This window comes from Macaca thibetana, chromosome 1 (genome assembly GCF_024542745.1).
Source record: "Macaca thibetana thibetana isolate TM-01 chromosome 1, ASM2454274v1, whole genome shotgun sequence".
Taxonomy (NCBI): Eukaryota; Metazoa; Chordata; class Mammalia; order Primates; family Cercopithecidae; genus Macaca; species Macaca thibetana.
The window spans coordinates 27716478-27742433 of NC_065578.1; the positions used below are offsets into that span (position 1 = coordinate 27716478).

The 25956-nt window shown below is 47.1% G+C and overlaps 2 protein-coding genes across 2 annotated transcripts in view; one reads left to right on the top strand and one right to left on the bottom strand.

Moving 5' to 3' along the window:
- The window catches only part of LOC126958026 (dnaJ homolog subfamily C member 8), a 614804-nt gene that overhangs the window by 562734 nt on the left and 26114 nt on the right, over nucleotides 1-25956 (bottom strand). The gene's annotated exons all lie outside the window — the stretch shown is intronic.
- The window catches only part of YTHDF2 (YTH N6-methyladenosine RNA binding protein F2), a 36330-nt gene continuing 24762 nt past the window's right edge, over nucleotides 14389-25956 (top strand). The window contains exons 1-4 of the mRNA XM_050795071.1: nucleotides 14389-15485; nucleotides 15991-16015; nucleotides 16592-16671; nucleotides 20733-22316. Of these exons, the coding sequence (XP_050651028.1) occupies nucleotides 15459-15485; nucleotides 15991-16015; nucleotides 16592-16671; nucleotides 20733-22316 (1716 nt within the window). The 5' untranslated portion in view covers nucleotides 14389-15458. The remainder of the gene's footprint in view (nucleotides 15486-15990; nucleotides 16016-16591; nucleotides 16672-20732; nucleotides 22317-25956) is intronic.

Here is a 25956-nt window from a genome sequence, read left to right on the forward strand (position 1 = left end):
CCCAAAGTGCTGGGATTACAACTTTTTTTTTTTTTTTTTTTTTTTTTTTTTTTGAGACGGAGTCTCGCGCTGTGTCACCTAGGCTGGAGTGCAGTGGCGCGATCTCGGCTCACTGCAAGCTCCACCTCCCAGGTTCACGCCATTCTCCTGCCTCAGCCTCCGAGTAGCTGGGACTACAGGCGCCCGCCACCACGCCCGGCTAGTTTTTTGTATTTTTAGTAGAGACGGGGTTTCACCATGTTAGCCAGGATGGTCTCGATCTCCTGACCTCGTGATCCACCCGCCTCGGCCTCCCAAAGTGCTGGGATTACAGGCTTGAGCCACCGCGCCCGGCCACAACATTTTTTTTTAAGATGTAGTTTCTCTCTTGTTGCCCAGGCTGGTGTGCAATGGCGCGATCATGGCTCACCGCAACCTCCGCCTCCTGGGTTCAAGCCATTCTCCTGCCTCAGCCTCCTAAGTAGCTGGGATTACAGGCATACACCACTAAGCTTGGCCGATTTTCTATATTTTAGTAGAGACAGGGTTTCTCCATGTTGGTCACGCTGGTCTGGAACTCCCGATCTCAGGTGATCCACCCGCCTTGGCCTCCCAAAGTGCTGGGATTACAGGCATGAACCACCGCGCCCAGCCTGACCTACATTTTTGTTGTGTTTTTATTTTTTATTGAACATGTATACACGAATGAATACAAATCATAACTGTACAACTTGATAAGGCTAGTCAACACCCATGAAACCAGCTTCTAGAGTAGAAAAAATAAATTACCAGCACCGCACCTGCAAGGGTAACCACTACCTACCTCTTTAAAACTATATCTTTCTTTTGCCTCTTTTTGAGCTCTTTATGACTGGCTTTCTTCACTCAACATTATTGTTTTTTTTTTTTTTTTTTGGAGACGGAGTCTCGCTCTGTCGCCCGGGCTGGAGTGCAGTGGCCGGATCTCAGCTCACTGCAAGCTCCGCCTCCCGGATTTACGCCATTCTCCTGCCTCAGCCTCCCAAGTAGCTGGGACTACAGGCGCCCGCCACCTCGCCCGGCTAGTTTTTTGTATTTTTTTAGTAGAGACGGGGTTTCACCGTGTTAGCCAGGATGGTCTCGATCTCCTGACCTCGTGATCCGCCCGTCTCGGCCTCCCAAAGTGCTGGGATTACAGGCTTGAGCCACCGCGCCCGGCCAACATTATTGTTGAGATTAATCCATAATGTTGTTTGAAGTTGTAGTTAGTTCCTTCTCACTGCTACATAGAACATGTGACTTTGCCACAAATGATCCTTCCTACTAACGGTGGGTAGTTTCCAGTTCGGACTACTATAATAATGCCTCTGTGAATGTTCCTGGGACCGGGTGTGGGGGCTCATGCCTGTAATCCCAGCACTTTGAGAGGCCCAGTTGGAGCCGGGCGCGGTGGCTCAAGCCTGTAATCCCAGCACTTTGGGAGGCCGAGACGGGCGGATCACGAGGTCAGGAGATCGAGACCATCCTGGCTAACACGGTGAAACTCCGTCTCCACTAAAACATACAAAAAAAACTAGCCGGGCGAGGTGGCGGGCGCCTGTAGTCCCAGCTACTCCGGAGGCTGAGGCAGGAGAATGGCGGGAACCCGGGAGGCGGAGCTTGCAGTGAGCCGAGATCTGGTCACTGCGCTCCAGCCTGGGCGACAGAGCAAGACTCCGTCTCAAAAAAAAAAAAAAAAAAAAAAAAAAAAAAAAAGAGAGGCCCAGTTGGTACCATTGCTTGAGGCCATAAGTTTGAGACCAGCCTGGGCAACATGGTGAAACACCATCACTACAAAAAAAAAAATACAAAAATTAGCTGGATGTGGTGATGGCGTGCCTGTAGTCCCATCTACTCAGAAGGCTGAGGTGGGAGGATCACTTGAGTCCAGGAGGTCCAGACTGCAGTAAGTCATGATTGTACCACCACACTCCAGTCTGGGTGACAGAGTGAGACCCTATCTCAAAAACAAAACAAAATGGCCGGGTGCGGTGGCTCACACCTATAATCCCAGCACTTTGGGAGGCCAAGGTGGGTGGATCACGAGGTCAGGAGTTCAAGACCAGCCTGACCAACATGGTGAAACCCTGTCTCTACTAAAAATACCAAAATTAGCCAGGTGTGGTGGTGCGCAACTGTAATCCTAGCTACTCGGGAGGCTAAGGCAGGAAAATCGCTTGAAACTAGGAGGTGGAGGTTGTAGTGAGCCGAGATCGCGCTGTTGCACTGCACTCCAGCCTGGGTGACAGAGCGAGACTCCGTTTCAAAAAAAAGAAGAAGAAAAAAGAAAAACAAAAACAAAAAAAAATTACCACCAGAAGGCTTGACAACAGTGGGTTCATATTTCCTCATAGTAACACTTGACTGGAACTGACACATGTCTTAGGACATGACATCTTCACAGACCCTGCCACTTCCTATTACAAAAGCAGATATGCAGACATATTTATTTTGGTATCCCCTATTTTTTTTTTTTTTGAGACAGAGTCTTGCTCTGTTGCCCAGGCTGGAGTGCAGTGGCACGATCTCGGCTCACTGCAACCTCTGCCTCCCAGGTTCAAGCGATTCTCTCTGCCTCTGCCTTCTGAGTAGCTGGGATTACCACTATCGTCGGCTAATATTTTGTATTTTTAGTAAAAATGGGGTTTTGTCATGTTGATCAGGCTGGTCTCAAACTCCTGGCCTCTAGGGATCCACCCACCTTGGCCTCCCAAAGTGCTAGGATTACAGGTGTGAGACACTGAGCCTGGCTAAACAGTCTTTAAAAGTACTAGAGAAGCTTAATACCTAAAAGGAACCCTTCAATGAATCATTGTATACTCACGATATTTTATTTGGGAACGTATTTAGTCTTTTTTTTTTTTTTTTTTTTTTTTTGAGGCAGAGTCTCGCTCTGTCGCCCAGGCTGGAGTGCAGTGGCCGGATCTCAGCTCACTGCAAGCTCCGCCTCCTGGGTTTACGCCATTCTCCTGCCTCAGCCTCCTGAGTAGCTGGGACTACAGGCGCCCAGCCACCTCGCCCGGCTAGTTTTTTGTATTTTTTTAGTAGAGATGGGGTTTCACCGTGTTAGCCAGGATGGTCTCGATCTCCTGACCTCGTGATCCGCCCGTCTCGGCCTCCCAAAGTACTGGGATTACAGGCTTGAGCCACTGCGCCTGGCCTTTTTTTTTTTTTTTAACAAAAGAAAAAGGGATGGGGTCTCAATATATTGCCCAGTCTGGTCTCAAATTCCTGGGCTTAAGCCATCCTCTCATCTTGGCCTCCCAAAGTGGTGGGATTACAGGTGTGAGCCACCACACCTGGCCTATGTAACTTTTTTCTTTGCACAGATTTAAATTTCTTTCTTTCTTTTTTTTTTTTTTTTTGAGGCGGAGTCTCATTGTGTCCCCAGGCTGGAGTGCAGTGGCGTGATCTCGGCTCCCTGCAACCTCCGCCTCCCGGGTTCAAGCGATTCTCCTGTCTCAGCCTCCTGAGTAGCTGGGACTACAGGTGTACACGACCACGCCCAGCTAATTTTTGTATTTTTAGTAGAGACGGGGTTTCACCATGTTGGCCAGGATGGTCTCCATTTCTTGATCTCGTGATCCGCCCAGCTTGGCCTCCCAAAGTGATGGGATTACAGGCATGAGCCACCGCGCCCAGCTAAATTTCTTTTTTTTAGAGCCAGGGTCTCTCTGTTGCCCAGGCTAGAGTGCATAGGGCACTGCAGCCTTGAACTCTTGGGCTGGAGTCATCCTCCCACCTCCTCCTAGGTGTTGAGACTACAGATATATGCCACCACACCCAGCTAAAATTGGACCAGCCGGGCCGGGCGCGGTGGCTCAAGCCTGTAATCCCAGCACTTTGCGAGGCCGAGACGGGCGGATCATGAGGTCAGGAGATTGAGACCATCCTGGCGAACACGGTGAAACCCCGTCTCTACTAAAAAATACAAAAAAAAAAAAAAAAAACAACAACTAGCCGGGCGAGGTGGCGGCGCCTGTAGTCCCAGCTACTCGGGAGGCTGAGGCAGGAGAATGGCGTAAACCCGGGAGGCGGAGCTTGCAGTGAGCTGGGATCCGGCCCCTGCACTCCAGCCTGGGCGACAGAGCGAGACTCCGTCTCAAAAAATAAATAAATAAATAAATAATAAAAAATAAAAATAAAATAAAATTGGACCAGCCTTCCAGAGGCTCCTTGGCTTCATTTTCCCTTGGCACTATCTCCAGAAATCTTGTTTGTGCTCCATTTTTCTCTCAAGCCTATTGTCTTAGATTGAGATGGTACGCTGTTCCTTAGTACAGTGATACTCAGACTTATAGATCTCATGTATCAATAAAACAAAACATGTCTTGGAGACCAACACGAGCTTCCCAACATTATATTTTGTGAAATAAGGATTTTCTTTTAATTGCCGAATCTAATTGCCATTTTCTTTTTATTTTTATTTTTCTTTGAGACAGGGTCTCACTCTGGTTTGCCCAAGCTGGGCTACAGTGGCACTATTTTGGCTCACTGCAGCCTCGACCTCCTGGGCTTAGGTGATTCTCCAACCTCAGCCTCCCAACTAGCTGGGACCACAGGCGTGTGCCACCATACCTGGCTAATTTTTTTTGTATTTATTGTAGAGATGGGGTTTCGCCCTTTGCCCAGGCGGATCTCAAATTCCTGAGCTCAAGGAATCCGCCCGCCTCGGCCTTCCAAAGTCCTGGGATTACAGGCGTGAGCCACCGTGCCCGGCCGATCATGTGATTTTCTTTTTCTTCTTTTTCATTTTTTATCTCATTTCATCTTGCAACATTGCCATCATTTGAAAAGAAAGGATATGTTGACATCAAGGAGGTAAGAAATCCCAGCACTTTGGGAGGCCGAGACGGGCGGATCACGAGGTCAGGAAATCGAGACCATCCTGGCTAACACGGTGAAACCCCGTCTCTACTAAGAAATACAAAAAACTAGCCGGGCGAGGTGGCAGGGCCTGTAGTCCCAGCTACTCGGGAGGCTGAGGCCGGAGAATGGCGTGAACCCGGGAGGCGGAGCTTGCAGTGAGCTGAGATCCGGCCACTGCACTCCAGCCTGGGCTACAGAGCGAGACTCCGTCTCAAAAAAAAAAAAAAAAAAAAAAAAAAGAAATAAATAATCTCAGGATAAAGAAAAGTTCTCTCAACTGAATAAATTTAGCTTTATGCAGAACTCATTACATGCCGGGCCTCGTGGCTCTGTCCTGTAATCGCAGCCCTTTGAGAGGCTGAGGCAGGTGGATCACTTGAGGTAAGGAGTTTGAGACCAGCTCTGCCATCATGGTGACACCCTGTCTCTACTAAAAATACAAAAATTAGCTGAGCATGATGGCATGTATCTGTAATCCCATCTACTTGGGAGACTGAGGCAGAAAATCGCTTGAACCTGGGAGGCGGAGGTTGCAGCGAGCTAAGATTGCGCCACAGCACTCTAGCCTGGGTGACGGAGCGAGACTCCATCTCAAAAAAAAAAAAGAAAAGAAACACTCATTACGTTGTCATTACCTTTCTCACTTCTTGGAGGACAAGTGAAAATTTCTGCTCTCACTTCTAAAGTTCCAGTCGAATTTTTTTTTTCCAGTCGAATGTTCAAGGGTCTTTTAATGGTGGTTCTTTCTTCGTTCATGTTCTTTTCTGCCCTATGTGTCTCTAACAGTGTCCCTTGAATATGCACAGCCATGAATTCCTAGTGGCTTAAGGCCACTTGGCCCAGCTGCAAGTTCTTTCTTCCTTTAGTCTGGTTGTTACATTGCTCTTTTCATACCTCTATTCAGAGATTTATAAAACACCTGCACATTAAAAAGCCAATTATCAATTTACCTAATGATTTTGGTTTCCATAGTACTTTTCTTTTAACATCCCACTAAGCTAGTTAAACTGTACATTTAACTTCTTAACGCAATTGTTGGCCCCACCAGGTTTTCATCTGTAAAATGTGGGTTGACATTACTAGGGAGAATTTTGAAAATGAACGAGATAACAGATTAATTCAAACATTTACTTAGCATTGGATTTAAAGATTTATAATAAAAAATGTTTTTTGTCTTTTTGTTTTGTTTTGTTTTGATATGGAGTCTCGCTGTGCTGCCCAGGCTGGAGTGCAGTGGCGTGATCTCGGCTCGCTGCAACTTCTGCCTCCTGGGTTCAAGCAATTCTCCTGCCTCAGCCTCCCAAGTAGCTGGGATTACCGGCACCCACCACCACACCCAGCTAATTTTTGTATTTTTAGTAGAGATGGGGTTTCACCATGTTGGCCAGGCTGATCTCGAATTATTGACCTCAGGTAATCTGCCCACCTCAGCCTCCCAAAGTGCTGGGATTATAGGCGTGAGCCACCGCACCTGGCCTCTTTGTCCTTTAAGCAGTTGTAGATTTATTAGAGGGGCCATATGTTAACTAGATTGCTTGTTTGTTTGTTTGAGACAGAGTCTTGCTCTGTTGCCCAGGCTGGAGTGCGGTGGCATGGACTCAGCTCACTGCAACCTCTGCCTCCCAGGTTCAAGCGATTCTCCTGCCTCAGTCTCCCGAGTAGCTGGGACTACAGGCATGCGCCACCACACCCAGCTAATTATTGTATTTTTAGTAGAGACGGGGTTTCACCATGTTGGCCAGGCTGGTCTCAAATGATTCGCCCGCCTCAGCCTCAGCCTCCAAAGTGCTGGGATTACAGGTGTGAGCCACCGTGCCAGGCCTAGCAATATGTGAACTAGTTTTTTTTTCACCTAGTGTCCTAGTGGTGGGTGGGCTTGGGGAGAGAGTAGTCAATGAGATGGGTCATAGGCAAAAATTTGGGTGTATGTTTGTTTCCAGCGAGAAGATTCATTACTTTAATTAGATTCTCAACTGAGTCCAAGATGTCCCTCCACCAATAAAAGGGAAATATTGAAGTAAACAGATGGTTCTAATACACTAAAATAAGTTTCCATAAGGAAATATGACCAATATTATGGATGAACAAAGAACAGCACCTTCTTTCTGCCTGGAGGCAGAAATAATGCTTCACTGATCAGGATCTTGAAGGAAGATAGCAATTGGATAGGGAAGATGGCAAGGTCATTTCAGGCAGAAAGAACTGCATGTGCAAAATTACAGGCTCTGGGGAAAAAAAAATTTTTTTTGAGTTCAGAGTATGGTGGCTCATGCTTATAATCCCAACACTTTGGCAGGCCAAGGCAGGAGGATTGCTTGAGGCCAGGAGTTTGACACCAGCCTAGGCAATATAGAGACCCTGTCTCTACAAAAAATAAAAAATTGGCCAGGCATAGTGGTTTGTGCCTGTGGTCCCAGCTGCTCAGGAGGCTGAGGCCCCAGGAGGACGAGGTCGAGGCTACAGTGAGCTGAGATTGTGTCACTGCCCTCCAGCTTGAGTGACAGAGCAAAATCCTATCTCAAAAAATACACACAAAAAACTAATTATATATATATATATATATATATGTATTTTTTTTTTTTTTAAGATGGAGTCTCGCTTTGTAGCCCAGGCTGGAGTGCAGTGGTGCAATCTCGGCTCACTGCAACCTCTGCCTCCCAGGTCCCAGTTCAAGCAATTCTCCTGCCTCAGCCTCCCGAGTAGCTGGGGTTACGGGCATGTGGTACCATGCCCAGTTAATTTTTGCATTTTTAGTAAAGACGGGGTTTCACCATGTTGGCCAGGCTGATCTTGAACTGCTGACCTCATGATCCACCCGCCTAGGCCTCCCAAAATGCTGGGATTACAAGCGTAAGCCACTGCACCTGGCTAATAATAAATCTTTTAAAAAGTTCAGTGTGACTTCAGTGTGACTGGAGTGACTGGGGTTGCCTGGCAATCAATGCTTGAGAAATACACAGGGCTAGGCCGGGCGCGGTGGCTCAAGCCTGTAATCCCAGCACTTTGGGAGGCCGAGACGGGCGGATCACGAGGTCAGGAGATCGAGACCATCCTGGCTAACACGGTGAAACCCCGTCTCTACTAAAAAATACAAAAAACTAGCCGGGCGAGGTGGCGGGCGCCTATAGTCCCAGCTACTGGGGAGGCTGAGGCAGGAGAATGGCGTGAACCCGGGAGGCGGAGCTTGCAGTGAGCTGAGATCCAGCCACCGCACTCCAGCCTGGGTGACAGAGCGAGACTCCGTCTCAAAAAAAAAAAAAAAAAAAAAAAAAAAGAGAAATACACAGGGCTAGAGAGGGACAAGCATCCTACACTGTGTACACCACAGAAAACCAGCAGAAATTTTTAAGTGTTTTCACATTGTCAGTTGTGTGAGACATATAAACAATTCTCACCAGTGGTCTCTTCTATTCCTGATATATTAATGGAATGACTTGGGCAATGAAGTCTATTATTCCTGAGAAGAGCTTTGGAAGGCTGGAAAGTTTGTGATTGAAACTCTAGGACCCAGTCCAACCCATGGCAAAATTCTGAAGCATATGTAAAATTTCCCCTTTCCCCTTCCTATGTAGTTTCTCTCTCATTCCACCCCCTGCCACAGCCTTCATATATCCAGAACGATCTCTTTGGTTTCCATCAGAGGCCTAAAATGGTAGAAATAGAAGGGGTTATTTTTGGAACTCATCTTCCTTATTTTACGGTCTTGGAAATAGACTCTGAGTGAGGAAATGATTTACTCTCCTGGTTTCCCTTCGATCTCTCTGGTTTGGTGCTGGGTCTTACTCTTCTCCCTTTCTTCTGAAGAAATTTCAAGGACTCCTTTGACTTTAACATCGGTATACCAAAGCCTCTACGATTTGGATTCCCAGCCTTGTTTTTCACTCTGAGCCCTAAACTGTTTAACTGTCTATTGTACATTTCTTTGTTGTTTTTTGAAACAGCATCTCTCTCTGTTGCCCAGACTGGAGTGCAGTAGGATGACCATAGCTCACTGCAGCCTTGACCTCCCGGCTCAAGCGATCCTCACACCTCGGCCTCCAGCGTAGGCGAGACTATAGGTGTGTGCCACTATATCTGGCTAATTTTTTTTTTTTTTTTTTTTTTTTAGACAGAGTCTCGCTCTGTCTCTCAGGCTGGAATGCAGTGGCCCGATCTTGGCTCACTACAACCTCCACTTCCCGGGTTCAAGCGATTCTCCTGCCTCAGCCGCCTGAGTAGCTGGGACTATAGGCGTCCGCCACCACCCCCGGCTAATTTTTGTATTATTATTATTTTTTTTCAGTGGAGACCGGGTTTCACCATATTGGCCAGGCTGGTCTCGAACTCCTGACCTTGTTATCTGCCTGCCTCGTCCTCCCAAAGTGCTGGGATTATAGGCTTGAGCCACCACGCCCAGCCATCTGGCTAATTTTTTTATCTTATTTAATTTTTTTTTTTTTGTAGAGACAGGGTCTTGCTATGTTACCCAGGCTGGTGTTGAACTTCCAGGCTCAAGCGACCCTCCCATCTTGGCCTCCCAAAGTGCTGGGTTTACAGGCATGAGCCACCATGCCCGGCCTCTACAGAACATTTTGATCTGATATTTTATGTTTTCCTGAAACCCAGCATGTCCAAAGATAAATTTATGACCTCCCTGCTCCCCAGCAAATCTCCTCCAGCATTCCCCACACCAGAAAACCCATACGTCCCCTGACCAAATGCTCAAATCAAACCAGTTATCATCTTTGATACCAACTTCTCCTTCAGGGTCCTCCCTCCCAATCCAATCAACCACCGAGACTCCTCATTTTACCTTCTCAATTTTGTCTACTTCTTTTATTTATTTATGTACTTTGTTTGTTTTGAGACGGAGTCTTGCTCTGTCGCTAGGCTGAAGTGCAGTGGTGCGATCTCAGCTCACTGGAACCTTTGCCTTCCAGGTTCAAGTGATTCTCCTGCCTCAGCCTCCCGAGTCGCTGGGACTACAGGCGCATACCACCACGCCTAGATAATTTTTGTATTTTTAGTAGAGATGGGGTTTCACCATGTTGGCTAGGATGGTCTCCATCTCTTGACCTTGCGATCCGCCGGCCTCAGCCTCCCAAAGTGCTGGGATTACAGGCGTGAGCCACCCAACTAGCTTATTTACTTATTTTTTCTACAGACGGAAGGCTCCCTATATTGCCCAGGCTAGTCTCAAACTACTGGCTTCAAATGATCCTCCCACCTTGGCTTCCCAGTGTTGGGATTAGGGGTGTGAGCCACTGCATCTGGACACAATTTTGTCCACTTCTCACTGTCTTCCTTGCCACTACATTAGAGCCTGCCACTATTATTATTATTATTATTTTGGCTTGAATTTACTGCAATACTTTTGTAACTCCTAAATTACACTCTTCTCCTTAAATCTACTTCCCACACTGCAACTGGAGTAAACTTCTTTTTATTTTATTTTATTTTATTTTTTTATTTTTTATTTATTTTTTTTTCAGACGGAGTCTCCCTCTGTTGCCCAGGCTGGAGTGCAGTGGCCGGATCTCAGCTCACTGCAAGCTCCACCTTCCAGGTTCACGCCATTCTCCTGCCTCAGCCTCCCGAGTAGCTGGGACTACAGGCGCCCGCCACCTCGCCCGGCTAGTTTTTTGTATTTTCTTTTTAGTAGAGACGGGGTTTCACCGTGTTAGCCAGGATGGTCTCGATCTCCTGACCTCGTGATCCGCCTGTCTCGGCCTCCCAAAGTGCTGGGATTACAGGCTTGAGCCACTGCGCCCGGCCGTAAACTTCTTTTTTTTTTTTTTTTTTTTTTTTTTTTTGAGACGGAGTCTCGCTCTGTCGCCCAGGCTGGAGTGCAGTGGCAGGATCTCAGCTCACTGCAAGCTCCGCCTCCCGGGTTCACGCCATTCTCCTGCCTCAGCCTCCCCAGTAGCTGGGACTATAGGCGCCCGCCACCTCGCCCGGCTAGTTTTTTTTTGTATTTTTTAGTAGAGATGGGGTTTCACCGTGTTAGCCAGGATGGTCTCGATATCCTGACCTCGTGATCCACCCGTCTCGGCCTCCCAAAGTGCTGGGATTACAGGCTTGAGCCACCGCGCCTGGCCCGTAAACTTCTTAAAATGTAAACCAGAGTCTGCTCTACTCCTATTAACGCTTTATTATTATTATTTATTAATTTAATTAATTATTATTATTTTTTTTGAGACAGAGTCTCATTCTGTTGCCCAGGCTAGAGTGCAGTGGTGCGATCTTGGTTTACTGCAAGCTCTGCCTCCCATGTTCAAGTGATTCTCCTGCCTCAGCCTCCAGAGTGACTGGGATTACAGGTGCCTGCCACCATGCCCAGCTAATTTTTTGTATTTTTAGTAGAGATGGGGTTTCACCGTGTTAGCTAGGATGGTCTCGATCTCCAGACCTCGTGATTTGCCCGCCTTGGCCTCCCAAAGTGTTGGGATTACAGGCATGAGCCACTGCGCCTGGCCTTTTAAAAATTTTTTTCTGAGACAGTCTTGCTGTGTTCCCCAGGCTGGAGTGCAGTGGTGTGATCTTGGCTCACTGCAACCTCAGCCTCCCAGGTTCAAGCAATCCTCCTGCCTCAGCCTCCCGAGTAGCTGAGACTACAGGTGCATGCCACCACACCCAACTTATTTTTCTCCTTTCTGCCCAGTTCCCCAGTATTATCTACTGCCACCCTCTCTCTCATGGTGCACCATCATGCTGGCCTCCTTCAGTTCCTCACCAGTGTCAAGTTCCTTCCTTGCTCAGGGCCCTTGCACATGTTGTGTTTTTTTTTTTTTTTTTGAGAGAGGAAGTCTTGCTCTTGTCCCCCAGGCTGGAGTGCAACGGCGCGATCTCAACTCACTGCAACCTCTGCCTCCCGGGTTCAAGCAATTCTCCTGCCTCAGCCTCCCGAGTAGCTGGGATTGCAGGTGTCTGCCACCAGGCCCAGCTAATTTTTTTTGTATTTTTAGTGGAGACGGGGTTTCACCATGTTGTCCAGGCTGGTCTCGAACTCCTGACCTCAGGTTATTTGCCCACCTTGGCCTCCGAAAGTGCTGGGATTACAGCCCTGATTCACTGTGCCTGGCCAGCACATGTTGTTCTTTTGTTTCCCTTCTCTCCTTGCCTGGCCAGTTTCTCCTCATCCTTCATGTTTTAGCTGAAGCTCATCTCCTCAGGGAGGAGGCTACTCTGAGGAGGTTATACCTGTCTGTACTTCCTCATTGCACTTTCCACAACTGTAATTTGAAAGCTATTTGCATAGTCTCAGTTTCCCTGGCTAGTCTGCTTCAAGGAGAAATGAACTTTCTCCCCAGCACACTGCCTGGCCCTCAATAAATATTTGTTGAAAGAGAGATTGAATGCTTCATTTACCCAGTGGCAGAGCTGAAACTAGAACCTAAACATTTCCAGTATAGTATTATTTTCTTCAAACCATGAAATGACACCACATATTCCAACTTCCCCTCTCTCTTTCCAGTGATTAAATATATCAGTCTTCTGGGTTCTGTTTCTTTAGGGGCCTGTTAAAAGCCATCATGGTAAACTAATCCAGGTTTAGAGATTACCCTTTTCTCAAGGGTAATTTGCATTTTAACTGGGAACTTCTGGCAAACAGAAAGTCATCCCAAAGGAACTAATCAAAACCCCTGGTACCATAAAGATATTATTGGAGGGAAATAATTTTTACTTAAATCACTTAATGGGATTATAGGAAATGAACTTACACTGTGCCACGCATGCTTTAATGTCAGCTTTTTTAAAAAAAATTAATTTTACTTGTTTTGTTTATTTTTTTCAGGCAGAGTCTTGCTCTATCACCCCGGCTGGAGTGCAATTGCGCAATCTCCGCTCACTGCAAGCTCCGCCTCCTGTGTTCAAGTGATTCTCCTGCCTCAGCCTCCCGAGTAGCTGGGATTACAGGGGCCCGCCACCATGCTCAGCTAATTTTTGTATTTTTAGCACAGACGGGGTTTCACCGTGTTGGTCAGTCTGGTCTTGAATTCCTGACCTCAGGTGATCTGCCCGCCTCAGCCTCCCAAAATACTGGGATTACAGGTGTGAGCCACCACACCCGGCTGTTTTTTTTTTTTTTTTTTTTTTTTGTTAAGTTTATCTTAAAGACAAACCTGTTGGGTAGGTATCATTATCCATTATCCCCTTTATCAAATGAGGGAATCTAAGAAAGGTTTAGTCGTTTACCCAGTATTGCATATCTGGGTGGGGAAACCAGTATTTAGACCCTTTGTCTCCCAGCATATGACTTCTCATCTAATGTTGTTTTTACAATGCCATGTTGCCTCCAAGGGTAAGTATAGGCAACTGCTTACAGTTTATACATAAATCTGGGCCATGGAGCTAAGTGGCTGATTATCTTTTTTTTTTTTGAGACGGAGTCTTGCTCTGTCACCCAGGCTGGAATGCAGTGGCGCGATCTCGGCTCACTGCAAGCTCCGCCTCCCAGGTTCATTCTCCTGCCTCAGCCTCCCGAGTAGCTGGGACTACAGGCTCCCGCCACCACCCCTGGCTAATTTTTTGTATTTTTAGTAGAGACGGAGTTTCACCATGTTAGCCAGGATGGTCTTGATCTCCTGACCTCGTGATCCACCCACCTCGGCCTCCCAAAGTGCTGGGATTACAGGTGTGAGCTACCGCGCCTGGCCTTTTTTTTTTTTTTATTTTAAGACGGAGTCTCGCTTTGTTCCCCAGGCTGGAGTTCAGTGGCCCGGTCTTGGCTCACTGCAACCTCCGCCTCCCAGGTTCAAGCGATTCTCCTGCCTCAGCCTCCGATTAGCTGGGACTACAGGCACATGCCACCACGCCTGGCTAATTTTTGTATTTTTAGTAGAGTTGGGGTTTCACCATGTTGGCCAGGATGGTCTCGATCTTCTGACCTCATGATCCACCCGCCTTGGTCTCCCAAAGTGCTGAGATTACAGGCGTGAGCCACCACACCTGCCATGGCCGAGTATTTTTAAAAAGAAGTATTACTAGGTTTATTCTATTCCCTTGATGGAATCTGTGCTCCCAGACTTGACATTTTACTGTCTCCATTAAAAGTCCTTCACCTTTGGCGCCTGACCTTATTCATTCCTACCATAAATGTGATTATGAGCGGGGAAAAAAAGTGTTTTGAGCACTTTGACCAAATTATTATGTTAAATCCAAGATGCCATGTTATTTATTTTACTACGGAGACCACCCAAGCCTCCTATATCCATCCAGCGTGTGGATAGTATGAGGTTGACAATTAGTGCATTAGTTACCTGTTTACCACGACATACTTGCAATAACAAAAGCTATTATATGGGGTTTCCTAGTATCAGGTATTCCTGTATGAGTTGGCTTTGCTTCTGATTGAAAATATTTTTGCCCATCCTTTGCATCTCCCCTAGATTCTGGTTCCCTAACATAGAGTCTCTCATAGGGGTAGAGAGATACCATTATGTTAGTGTCAGACCTGGCTATTTAACAGCTTTGTAAACTTGGGCACATTACTTAACCTTTCTGTTTTTCCAGTCGTAAAAAACCGAAAGACTGATAGCGATTTTGAAGTTGTCGAAAGACTTTAATGTGTTTGAAAATACCTAAAAAAGCCTGACCCACAGCTGGTATTTCAATAATGTTAATTTCCTTGCTTCCCTAAGGTCCTTACGATTCATAGGTTCTCCGGACTCCTTGAAAGTTTTGTGTAGATGCGTGAGGTGTATTTTTCTTGGAAATAAAGTCCACAGTTGAACAGATTATCTTGGGGTCCACCGATTTCCCCGAAAATAAATTGTAGATTCTCCTTCCTGCAATGCTAAGGAGTGAACGTCTTTTGCAGGAGACTGGATTCTTTCAGTGAGCGTTTTGCTCTCTGGTACTCTTTCTGTAGTCTGCTAACAGAGGAGGATGACCAAGCCCCTCGCGGGGGGCGGGGGCGAGTCACTCCCGGACAGGGCCCCCAAGAAGTTTCCCTGAGGGCGGTGTGACTCCCCAGGGGTCGGGTTACCTCCCAGATGGGGGTGGGGTATCACTTGCAGCTGGGAGGCAGGTTCATTTTAAGGTCTCGCGGGCTTTGGAGGCCCCTCCCTCACTGAGAAACCGGCTTTTGTCGTTTTTCTGAAGCCAAAGCTAGTCTTTCCAGGTGTTAGTCAAAAACCTCGTGGTGCGACCCTGGTCGTCCCCAACCCCCTAGGCCTTAATCCCGGGGCGGTGGGGGCGGGGAGGCCGTGAGCACAGCTTCCGCTCCTCCAATCCGCCAGAGGGCGCCGCGGCCGGCCTCTCCCTTCCCGGGGTGCTTCGCGCCAGGCCCCTTCCGCGTGGGTGAGTGAATGTGAGAGTCAGCGCTCGCGCCGCGCGCGCCGTCCGCCTCCGCTGTTCGGCGCTCTGCTTTCGGCGGTGAGGGGCGGGCGCGCGCGTAAAAGCATAGAGACGGGCGTTGAGCTCTTGGGCTAGAGCGTCGCCGAGTCGGAGCCGGAGCCTGAGCCGCGCGCTGTGTCTCCGCTGCGTCCGCCGAGGCCCCCGAGTGTCAGGGACAAAAGCCGCCGCCTGCTCCCGCAGCCGGGGCTCATCTGCCACCGCCGCCGCGCTGAGGAGAGTTCGCCGCCGTCGCCGCCCGCGAGGATCCGAGAGCCATGTCGGCCAGCAGCCTCTTGGAGCAGGTACAGGCCCGGCCCGCATGCCTCGGCCATTGTGTGAGGCGAGAAGGAGCCCGACTAGGCCCGGGCCAGCCGCCCCCGGGCAGGCCGAGCCGAGGCGGCGCCTCTCGCGGGCCGGGTTTCGGGCCTCTCAGGCCGGCCGCGCCCGGCGCCTCGCCCTTAGCCTGCTCTTCCCGCTTCTCCTCGGGCCTTGGAGCCCACGGGCCGGGCCGCGCCGCGTTCCCTTCTCTAAGCGGGCCTCGTTTTCCTTCCTTGTTTCCTTCCCCTTCCTTAAAGCCCTGGGTTCCTCGCGTTGCAGCTGGCGCGTCTGCCGCGTTTTCTTCCCTGCCCCGCGGGCCTGGCGCTCTCCCCCGCCTCCCATTTTCAGCCTCTTCCTCACTACCATTCCTGACGCCTCCCCTCGGGCCTGCTCCTTTATTCTCCCTTCGGGCCCTGCCTTAATTTGTTCTTCCTTTTCCATTTCTCCTTTGGACAACTTGCTGCTCGGCGACGTTTCCTTCCCCTGCAGAGACCAAAAGGTCAAGGAAACAAAGGTAAGCCCCGCTCCGCCGGTGGCCCTGGGCCGGGAGGGGGACGCGGGGCGGTGGGGGCGGGGTCTCCGGGAAGCGCCCCGGGCGGAGGACCTTTCGGAAGCCGCTTAGTTCGCAGGTGCCGCACACTGAAGTATTTGACCCTTTCGGTGTGTTCTTGCAGCTGGCGAACAGCTTTTTCGCTAACAAGGAGTAATTCATTAAGGTTGGGGGTGGATTGGGTTTTGAAACGCTCCAGGTCCTTAGTTTCCTGTAGGTCTTAAAAGGCCTTTGTTTTTCATCCTCGTGGATCACTCTCTGGAAGTACGCTCATGTGATGGGGGAGGGGAAGCGGGAGGGAATGGAAATCCAGAGGAGCCAATAAAATGACCTTTTTAGATCAACTTGCTCTGGGTGGAGGGGGACATTTTCACTGGCGACTATCGCTTCAGCATTCACTCTCATCTCTTACCCTTTTGAAGTTCAATCTTACATGCTTTGTTAACTAGTAAGGTTTTTCTCTAGTTAGCATATATGGACTAATTTGAGAGGAAGATTATAGGATTCGGACACTCCTAATTGAGTTTTTTTTTCCTTTAGTACAAAATGGATCTGTACATCAAAAGGACGGATTAAACGATGATGATTTTGAACCTTACTTGAGTCCACAGGCAAGGCCCGTGAGTAGTTAACTATTTACATATCTGATCGAAGGGTGTATGTAGTATATTCTTTTTCTGCCTTCTACCAATACATCCCATTTTCTGAGGATTGACTTTCTTTTTTCTTTTTCGAGACTGAGTCTCGCTCTGTCGCCCACGCTGGGGTGTAGTGGCGCAATCTTGGCTCACTCTAACCTCCGCTTCTCGGGTTCAAGCGATTCTCCTGTCTCAGCCTCCTGAGTAGCTGGGGTTACAGGTGTGCACCACCGCTCCCAGCTAGTTTTCCTGTTTTTTTTGTTTTTTTTTTTAAAGTAGAGACGGGGTTTCATGTTGGTCTTGAACTCCTGACCTCAGGTGATCCACCTGCCTGGCCTCCCAAACTGCTGGGATTACAGGCGTGAGCCGCCACGCCTAGCCGAGGATTCACTTTCTTAATACCTGTATTTTTTCTCTGCCCTCTATCAGGAAATCTCATGCTCTGAGGGTTCACCTCCTTTATACCTATTAATGTGTTACAGAACAGTTACTGAAAATGTCCGAGGCTGTTGAGATTCCCATTTCTGTAATGTCAGCAAACATACTGTATTGAGAACGTAATACTGATTACTGGCAGTAACATATGCATGAATAATTATCTTCCTCCTTACCAAGAATGTAGTAGCAGTGCAGAATTTAGGAATTCTTGCAAGTGTTAAATAATCTGAATTTTCACCCCAGAAAACTTTGGATTAGTGTGATAGGGAAAGTTCTAATATAAAATCACCTGGAGGCGGGAAGATCTCTTGAGCCCAGAAGTTTGAAGCTGCAGCGAGCTATCTACGATCATACCTGTGAAAAGCCACTGCACTCCAGCCTGGGTGACAGAACAAGACCTGTTCTCTAAAAAATAGTCACCTGAACTTCATTCAGTGCTGGAGGACTGGATCTCTTTCTTTTCTCTAGTTTATGGGTTCTTAGATTATCAGAACTATTTTGGAGTTAGGAAAAAAATTTTTTTTGAGACGTAGTGTTACTCTTGTCACCCAGGCTGGAGTGCAGTGGTGCAATCTCGGCTCACTGCAACCTCAGCCTACCAGGTGATCTTGCCCGCCTCCCAAGTAGCTGGGACCACCATGCCCGGCTAATTTTTTGTGTTTTTTGTAGAGACGGGGGTTTCACTATGTTGCCCAATCTGGTCTTGAATTCCTAAGCTCAAGAGGTCCGCCCTCCTCGACCTCTCAGAAGTGTTGGGATTACAGGTGTACGCCACCATGCTCGGCTGAGTCAGGAAATTTTTGAGTTGAGCTACATCTACATCTGTGGAGACTAACTTTATTTTTCACTGAAGGGGGAGGTATAGGATTTATAAAATGGAGTGAAAGTTAAAATACTGTTTAGCACAAACGAAGATCAGTAATGTTGGAGGTTTTTGCGGTGTAATCTTTTAGTGTAAAGTTGTATGTAGATTCAAATACTAATATGACCTGTGCATGTAGAAACTTGTTTGATTCAGCAGTTCTTTTGTGTTATTATCTCTGATCCCAAAGACATAGTTACATAGTTGTAACTAATATAACTCCCCAGATTAATAGGCCAAAAGGAAAATTGGCAATATGTCTTCCAAAATGCCCTAAAAGGTCAAGAAGTTTATAAGTTCTGAAGATATGCTGTATGAAATACAGTTAGTAGTCCTGAATAATTGCATGCGCATATATGGATCTGATTATCACATAAAACTTGCAGAATTCCTGTGTAAAATTTTTAACATTAAAAGTATAGAAACCACTTGAGCAAGTGATTGGAAAAAAGTTTTCACAAAACACAACCAGTTAATCAGGAAAAGTAGGGAAAGAAATAGAGGAATGAACTATTAATAGGTTCCTGCTATTGAAGTAGTTTGCTTACATAATCATTATAACAGGGAGAGTGGGAGCATTTAGAAACATAATTCTAGGTAGTTCTTGTAAAACATTGTGTAATTCAGATTTTTGAGCTTGAGCATGTGGGAGCCTGCCAGTTCAGGTGTAGACATTCAACTGTATGTTGGCATAACCTATGATATTAAGTGCATTTGATTTTTCTTTCTCAGGTAAGCCAAAGCTTAAATGTCTTTGTTTAAAAAAATTTGGGTAATAATATAATAATCTTAGATGAGTAGATGAGGAAGGGTAACCTGAGAATCTAGTTTATTGTCTAGAGTAAGTCATCTACTTTTTTGCCAACTTTTCATTACCCTATTTTGGAATAATACTTCAAGTTTAATCCATTGATTATAGGCTGAATTTCTTACACACATGGATTTGGGTCTGTTAAAAATATTTTTTTTTGAGGCGGAGTCTTGCTCTGTCGCCCAGGCTGGAGTGCAGTGGCACGGTCTCAGCTCATTGCAAGCTCCGCCTCCTGGGTTCACGCCATTCTCCTACCTCAACCTCCCGAGTAGCTGGGACTACAGGCACACGTCACCATGCCCGGCTAATTTTTTGTATTTTTAGTAGAGACGGGGTTTCACCATGTTAGCCAGGATGGTCTTGATCTCCTGACCTCATCATCCGCCTGCCTTGGCCTCCCAAAGTGCTGGGATTACAGGTGTGAGCCACCACGCCTGACCTAAAATTTTTAACCTTACCTTTGTGAGAACTTTTAAATGTGAAAAGGGTATGTGTGAAAAGACTTCACTTTTGTTTTTATGTATTTATGTATGTATGTATGTTTGTATTTATTTATTTTTTGAGACGGAGTCTTGCTCTGTCGCCCAGGCTGCAGTGCAGTGGTGCATTCTGGCTCACTGCAACCTCCATCTCCTGGGTTCAAGCAATTCTCCCACCTTAGCCTCCCGAGTAGCTGGGATTACAGGCGGGTGCTGCCATGCCCGGCTAATTTTTGTATTTTTAGTAGAGACGGGGTTTCATCATGTTGGCCAGGCTGGTCTCCAACTCCTGGCCTCAAGTGATTTGCCCACCTCAGCCTCCCAGAGTGCTGGAATTAGAGGCGTAAGCCACCGTACCCTGCCTGTTTTTATTTATTTATTTTTTAGACAGTCTGGCTCTGTTGCCCAGGCTGGAGTGCAGTGGTGCCATCTGGGCTCACTGCAACCTCTGCCTCCTGGATTCAAGAGATTCTACTGCCTCAGCCTCCTGAGTAGCTGGGACTATAAGTGTGTGCCACCATGCCTGGCTAATTTTTTGTATTTTTAGTAGAGACTGGGTTTTGTCATGATGGCCAGGCTGGTCTCGAACTGACCTCAAGTCATCCACCCCTCTCTGTCTCCCAAAGTTCTGGGATTACAGGCGGGAGCCACTGCACCCAGCCATTTTTCTCATTTTACATCCTCCGGAAACCACTGTGCATTTCCTTTTCAGGTTATAACTAAGTAGTGGAATCTGTTGATATTCCCAGGTAGTTTGCCAAGAGGCTAGCACTATAAACTGGTAGTGAATCTTGCTTTTGGGTTTATGATTGAGAAATGACTACAGACATTTGGGCTAGAACTTGACATTTCCATTTCTTTTTGTTACTATTTTTTTATTACCTGGTTCACGTAGGTAGTTGCTAAAAGGATTACCTCAATATTCAGGACTTAGTTTGTGAAATGCTAAGTTTTCTCTTAGTTGTAGTGCTAAAGCTAAGGCCCATATTCACTGTATCAGCTTAACTTTAAATGTTTAAATGTTTCAATTACTACACCAGAATTTCTTATGATATAAAAAATGCCCTTGTATTTATAGGAAATCATCTGATGTGCTGCACACACTTTTTTTTTTGAGATGGAGTTTCACCCTTGTTGCCCACAGGCTGGAGTGCAGTGGTGCAATCTCAGCTCACTGCAACCTCCGCCTCCCGGGTTCAAGTGATTCTCCTGCCTCAGGCCTCCCAAGTAGACAGGGTTTCGTCACGTTGGCCAGGTTGGTCTTGAACTCCTGACCTCAGGTGATCTGCCCGCCTCCGCCTCCCAAAGTGTAGGGATTACAGGTGTGAGCCACCATGCCCAGCCCGCACACTCCTTTTTATAGTATATTTGAATTGTGTAGCTAGGTGGGGGGAGGAAAGAGCCTGATAATAATTCTTTGTGTTTTGATTTGCCTTTTTTTTTTCTTCCACAGAATAATGCATATACTGCCATGTCAGATTCCTACTTACCCAGTTACTACAGTCCCTCCATTGGCTTCTCCTATTCTTTGGGTGAAGCTGCTTGGTCTACTGGGGGTGACACAGCCATGCCCTACTTAACTTCTTATGGACAACTGAGCAACGGAGAGCCCCACTTCCTACCAGATGCAATGTTTGGGCAACCAGGAGCCCTAGGTAGCACTCCATTTCTTGGTCAACATGGTTTTAATTTCTTTCCCAGTGGGATTGACTTCTCAGCATGGGGAAATAACAGTTCTCAGGGACAGTCTACTCAGAGCTCTGGATATAGTAGCAATTATGCTTATGCACCTAGCTCCTTAGGTGGAGCCATGATTGATGGACAGTCAGCTTTTGCCAATGAGACCCTCAATAAGGCTCCTGGCATGAATACTATAGACCAAGGGATGGCAGCACTGAAGTTGGGTAGCACAGAAGTTGCAAGCAATGTTCCAAAAGTTGTAGGTTCTGCTGTTGGTAGTGGGTCCATTACTAGTAACATCGTGGCTTCCAATAGTTTGCCTCCAGCTACCATTGCTCCTCCAAAACCAGCATCTTGGGCTGATATTGCTAGCAAGCCTGCAAAACAGCAACCTAAACTGAAGACGAAGAATGGCATTGCAGGGTCAAGTCTTCCGCCACCCCCGATAAAGCATAACATGGATATTGGAACTTGGGATAACAAGGGTCCCGTTGCAAAAGCCCCCTCACAGGCTTTGGTTCAGAATATAGGTCAGCCAACCCAGGGGTCTCCTCAGCCTGTAGGTCAGCAGGCTAACAATAGCCCACCAGTGGCTCAGGCATCAGTAGGGCAACAGACACAGCCATTGCCTCCACCTCCACCACAGCCTGCCCAGCTTTCAGTCCAGCAACAGGCAGCTCAGCCAACCCGCTGGGTAGCACCTCGGAACCGTGGCAGTGGGTTCGGTCATAATGGGGTGGATGGTAATGGAGTAGGACAGTCTCAGGCTGGTTCTGGATCTACTCCTTCAGAACCCCACCCAGTGTTGGAGAAGCTTCGGTCCATTAATAACTATAACCCCAAAGATTTTGACTGGAATCTGAAACATGGCCGGGTTTTCATCATTAAGAGCTACTCTGAGGACGATATTCACCGTTCCATTAAGTATAATATTTGGTGCAGCACAGAGCATGGTAACAAGAGACTGGATGCTGCTTATCGTTCCATGAACGGGAAAGGCCCCGTTTACTTACTTTTCAGTGTCAACGGCAGTGGACACTTCTGTGGCGTTGCAGAAATGAAATCTGCTGTGGACTACAACACATGTGCAGGTGTGTGGTCCCAGGACAAATGGAAGGGTCGTTTTGATGTCAGGTGGATTTTTGTGAAGGACGTTCCCAATAGCCAACTGCGACACATTCGCCTAGAGAACAACGAGAACAAACCAGTGACCAACTCTAGGGACACTCAGGAAGTGCCTCTGGAAAAAGCTAAGCAGGTGTTGAAAATTATAGCCAGCTACAAGCACACCACTTCCATTTTTGATGACTTCTCACACTATGAGAAACGCCAAGAGGAAGAAGAAAGTGTTAAAAAGGTAACTCACTTAACATTCTTAAGATTTTTAGGGAAGGAGGAATTAGAACAGAAGTATTATATATAGTGAACCATTATTAAAAACTCTGTAAATGAATACAGTATCACTTAACAGTTCAAGACTTTATAGAAGTATAATTGGTTCTGATACTTGAACCCTAATGTGAAGGTATGTGAGAACATTAGTAGAGGACAGAAATATGAACTTTGAAAGGAAAGCAGAAACAGTACACAATGCAGAAAGAGGTGAATAATGAGTCAAAAGAGATGCAGAGGGGTAATGGAAGTGATAAAACCATAGAAATTAAAGCAGAAGATTAAGGCTATAATATGGAAGAGAAAAATCGAAATTCCTCTGTTGGGTTAACTTGGCTTCGCTGGGGTTTTGTGGTTATTTTCAAGAGTCAATATATCGTCACCAACTCTTGAAATCACTTCTGTCTTCCCTGTGACAATTGGCGGTGTAAAAGAGTCACTTTCTGATTCCTCTGTAACAAGTGGGAATCTTGGGCAGAATGATGAGGAATGGATTCAAACTAGAGTTGAATTTGAAAGAGTTGGTAGCGTTTGTGAATATTGAGTGAATGTAAACTTTAGCATTATAAAAGGATGACAAAACTGGTTGGAGCAGATAGTCATATATTATCTGGGATTTATACTTACATTTTTTTTTGATAGGGTCTCACTCTGTTGCCCAGGCTGGAGTGCAGTGGCATGATTTTGGCCCACTCCAGCCTCCACTTTCTGGGCTCAAGTGATCCTCCCATCTCAGCCTCATGAGTAGCTGGGATCACAGGCATTCACCACCATGCCCGGCTAGTTTTTCATATTTTTTGTAGAGCTGGGTTTTACCATGTTGCCCAGGCTGTTCTTGAACTCCTGAGCTCAAATGATCTGCCCCTGCCTCTTCCCAAAGTGCTGGGATTACAGGTGTGAGCCACTGCAGCTGGCCTAAAATAGGTGAAAAGATTATGGGCAAGGAGAAATTTTTCTTTGAAGATATATATATTAATGGTTGAGAGAATCCTGAGCTGATGAATCTCAAATATAAAATAAAGTCTAACAAACATTGTTTTCCTTAAATTTGTTAAGAACTCGTAGGGATCTTATATGTGATCTAGGATCTGAGGCATTGTTTGGCGGCTCTATGAGAACTTACTCCTTTTAGCAGTGGAAGAATGGCTCGTCGGTACAATCTTCTTGGAGGTATATAGTTAAAGTAGGGTTAGTTGCTATTTTACCTTCCAATGTGTACAGATTAATAAGAAATGGAGTTATACTTGTCAGTGACTCCTCTCTTCCCCACAATTTAATAGTTGAACTATTAGTCCGGGCATAGTGGCTCACGCCTGTAATCCCAGCACTTTGGGAGGCTAAGGTGGGCAGATCACCTGAGGTCAAGACCAGCCTGACCAACATGGAGAAACCTCATCTCTATTAAAAGTACAGAATTAGCCAGGCATGGTGGCACATGCCTATAATCCCAGCTACTTGGGAGGCTGAGGTAGGAGAATCACTTGAACCCCAAAGGCAGAGGTTGCGGTGAGCCGAGATTGTGCTCTAGCCTGGGAAACAAGAGCTAAACTCCATCTCCCCACCGCCCCCCCAAAAAAACTACCATATTTTGGCCTGGTGTGGTGGCTCATGCTTGCAATCCCAACACTTTGGGAGGCCGAGGCAGGAGGATTGCTTGGGCCCAGGAGTTTAAGACTAGCCTGGGCAGTGTAGTAAGACCCCATCTCTAAAAAAAAAAAAAAAAAATTAGCTGGGCATGGTGGCACACACCTGTTCTAGCTACTCTGGAGGCTGAGGAAGGAGGATCACTTGAGCCCAGGAGTTTGAGGCTGTAGTGAGCCATGATTGCATCACTGCACTCCAGCCAGGGCAACAGAGCAAGACTCTGTCTCAAAAATAAATAAAATTTACAGTATTTTATAGAAAAAGTAGTTTTTTTTTTTGTTTGTTTTTTTGAGACGGAGTCTCGCTCTGTCGCCGGGGCTGGAGCGCAGTGGCCGAATCTCAGCTCACTGCAAGCTCCGCCTCCCGGGTTTACGCCATTCTCCTGCCTCAGCCTCCTGTGTAGCTGGGACTACAGGCGCCCGCCACCTCGCCCGGCTAGTTTTTTGTATTTTTTAGTAGAGACGGGGTTTCACCGTGTTAGCCAGGATGGTCTCGATCTCCTGACCTCGTGATTCGCCCGTCTCGGCCTCCCAAAGTGCTGGGATTACAGGCTTGAGCCACCGCGCCCGGCCGAAAAAGTAGTTTATTGGTGCTTTTTGCTAGACATCTGAAGGGCTCTAAAGTGGTCATCAGGCTCCTGATTCTAGAGGGACAAGTAAGGAGGCCATGATCTTTTAGGCATAGCAGATTTATAAATGTGTGCGGGGCATCTAGGTGCTTCGTTTATCCACTTGAAATGTGTACTATCTTATTAGTCTTTCTAATAAAATTCTGTCCTACATCTTGTGATTAAAAGCAGGAAGGAAATGATGAATTTAATGCACAGCATAGTTGTTAAGATAGACTTGTATGTGTGGAGAAATTCGGGTTCATTTTCTTTTCAATTTTGCATTGCTGGGGTCAGATGAAGAAATACGGGTTTACACATGGAGTAGCAGGCTGGGCGTGGGTGGCTCTTGCCTGTAATCCCAGCACATTGGTAGGTAGAGGCGGGCAGATCACTTGAGGTCAGCAGTTTGAGGCCAGCATGGTGAAATCCCGGGCTAAAAATGCTAGAAAAGGGCCGGGCGCGGTGGCTCACATCTGTAATCCCAGCACTTTGGGAGGCCGAGGTGGGCAGATCACGAGGTCAGGAGATCAAGACCACCCCGGCTAACACGGTGAAACCCCGTCTCTACTGAAAATATAAAAAATTAGCCGGGCGTGGTGATGTGCGCCTGTAGTCCCAGCTACTTGGGAGGCTGAGGTGAGAAAATGGCGTGAACCCGGGAGGCGGAGCTTGCAGTGAGCTGAGATCGTGCCAGTGTACTCCAGCCTGGGTGACAGAGCGAGACTTTGTCTCAAAAAACCCAAAAAAATACTAAAAAAATAAAAAAAATAGCTGGGTGTGGTTTTGGGCACCTGTGATCCCAACTGCTTGGGAGTCTGAGGCAGGATAATTTCTTGAACCCGGGAGGCAGGGGTTGCGGTGAGGTGAGATCACGCCACTGCACTCCAGTCTGGGCGACAGAGGGAGACTGTCTGAACCAGTCGCAAATTTGAGTTTTGTTAATTTAGCTTTTGGCCAGGCGCTGTGGCTCACGCCTGTAATCCCAGCACTTTGGGAGGCCGAGGTAGGCGGATCACCTGAGATCAGGAGTTCGAGACCAGCCTGGACAGCGTGGTGAAACCCCGTCTCTACTAAAAACACAAAAAAATTAGCCGGGCATGGTGGTGCATGCCTGTAATCCCAGCTACTTGGGAGGCTGAGGTAGGAGAATCGCTTGACTGACCTGGGAGGCTGAGGTTGCAGTGAGCAGAGATCATGCCATTGCACTCCAGCCTGGGCAACAAGAGTGAAACTCCATCTCAAAAAAAAAAAAAATTCAGCTTTTAATCAAGTATGTATTTTGATTACGTTTGCTAGAGTGGTTCAGTTAATGATAATTGAACCTGATATGTAGGTGTAAGATTCCTATGTT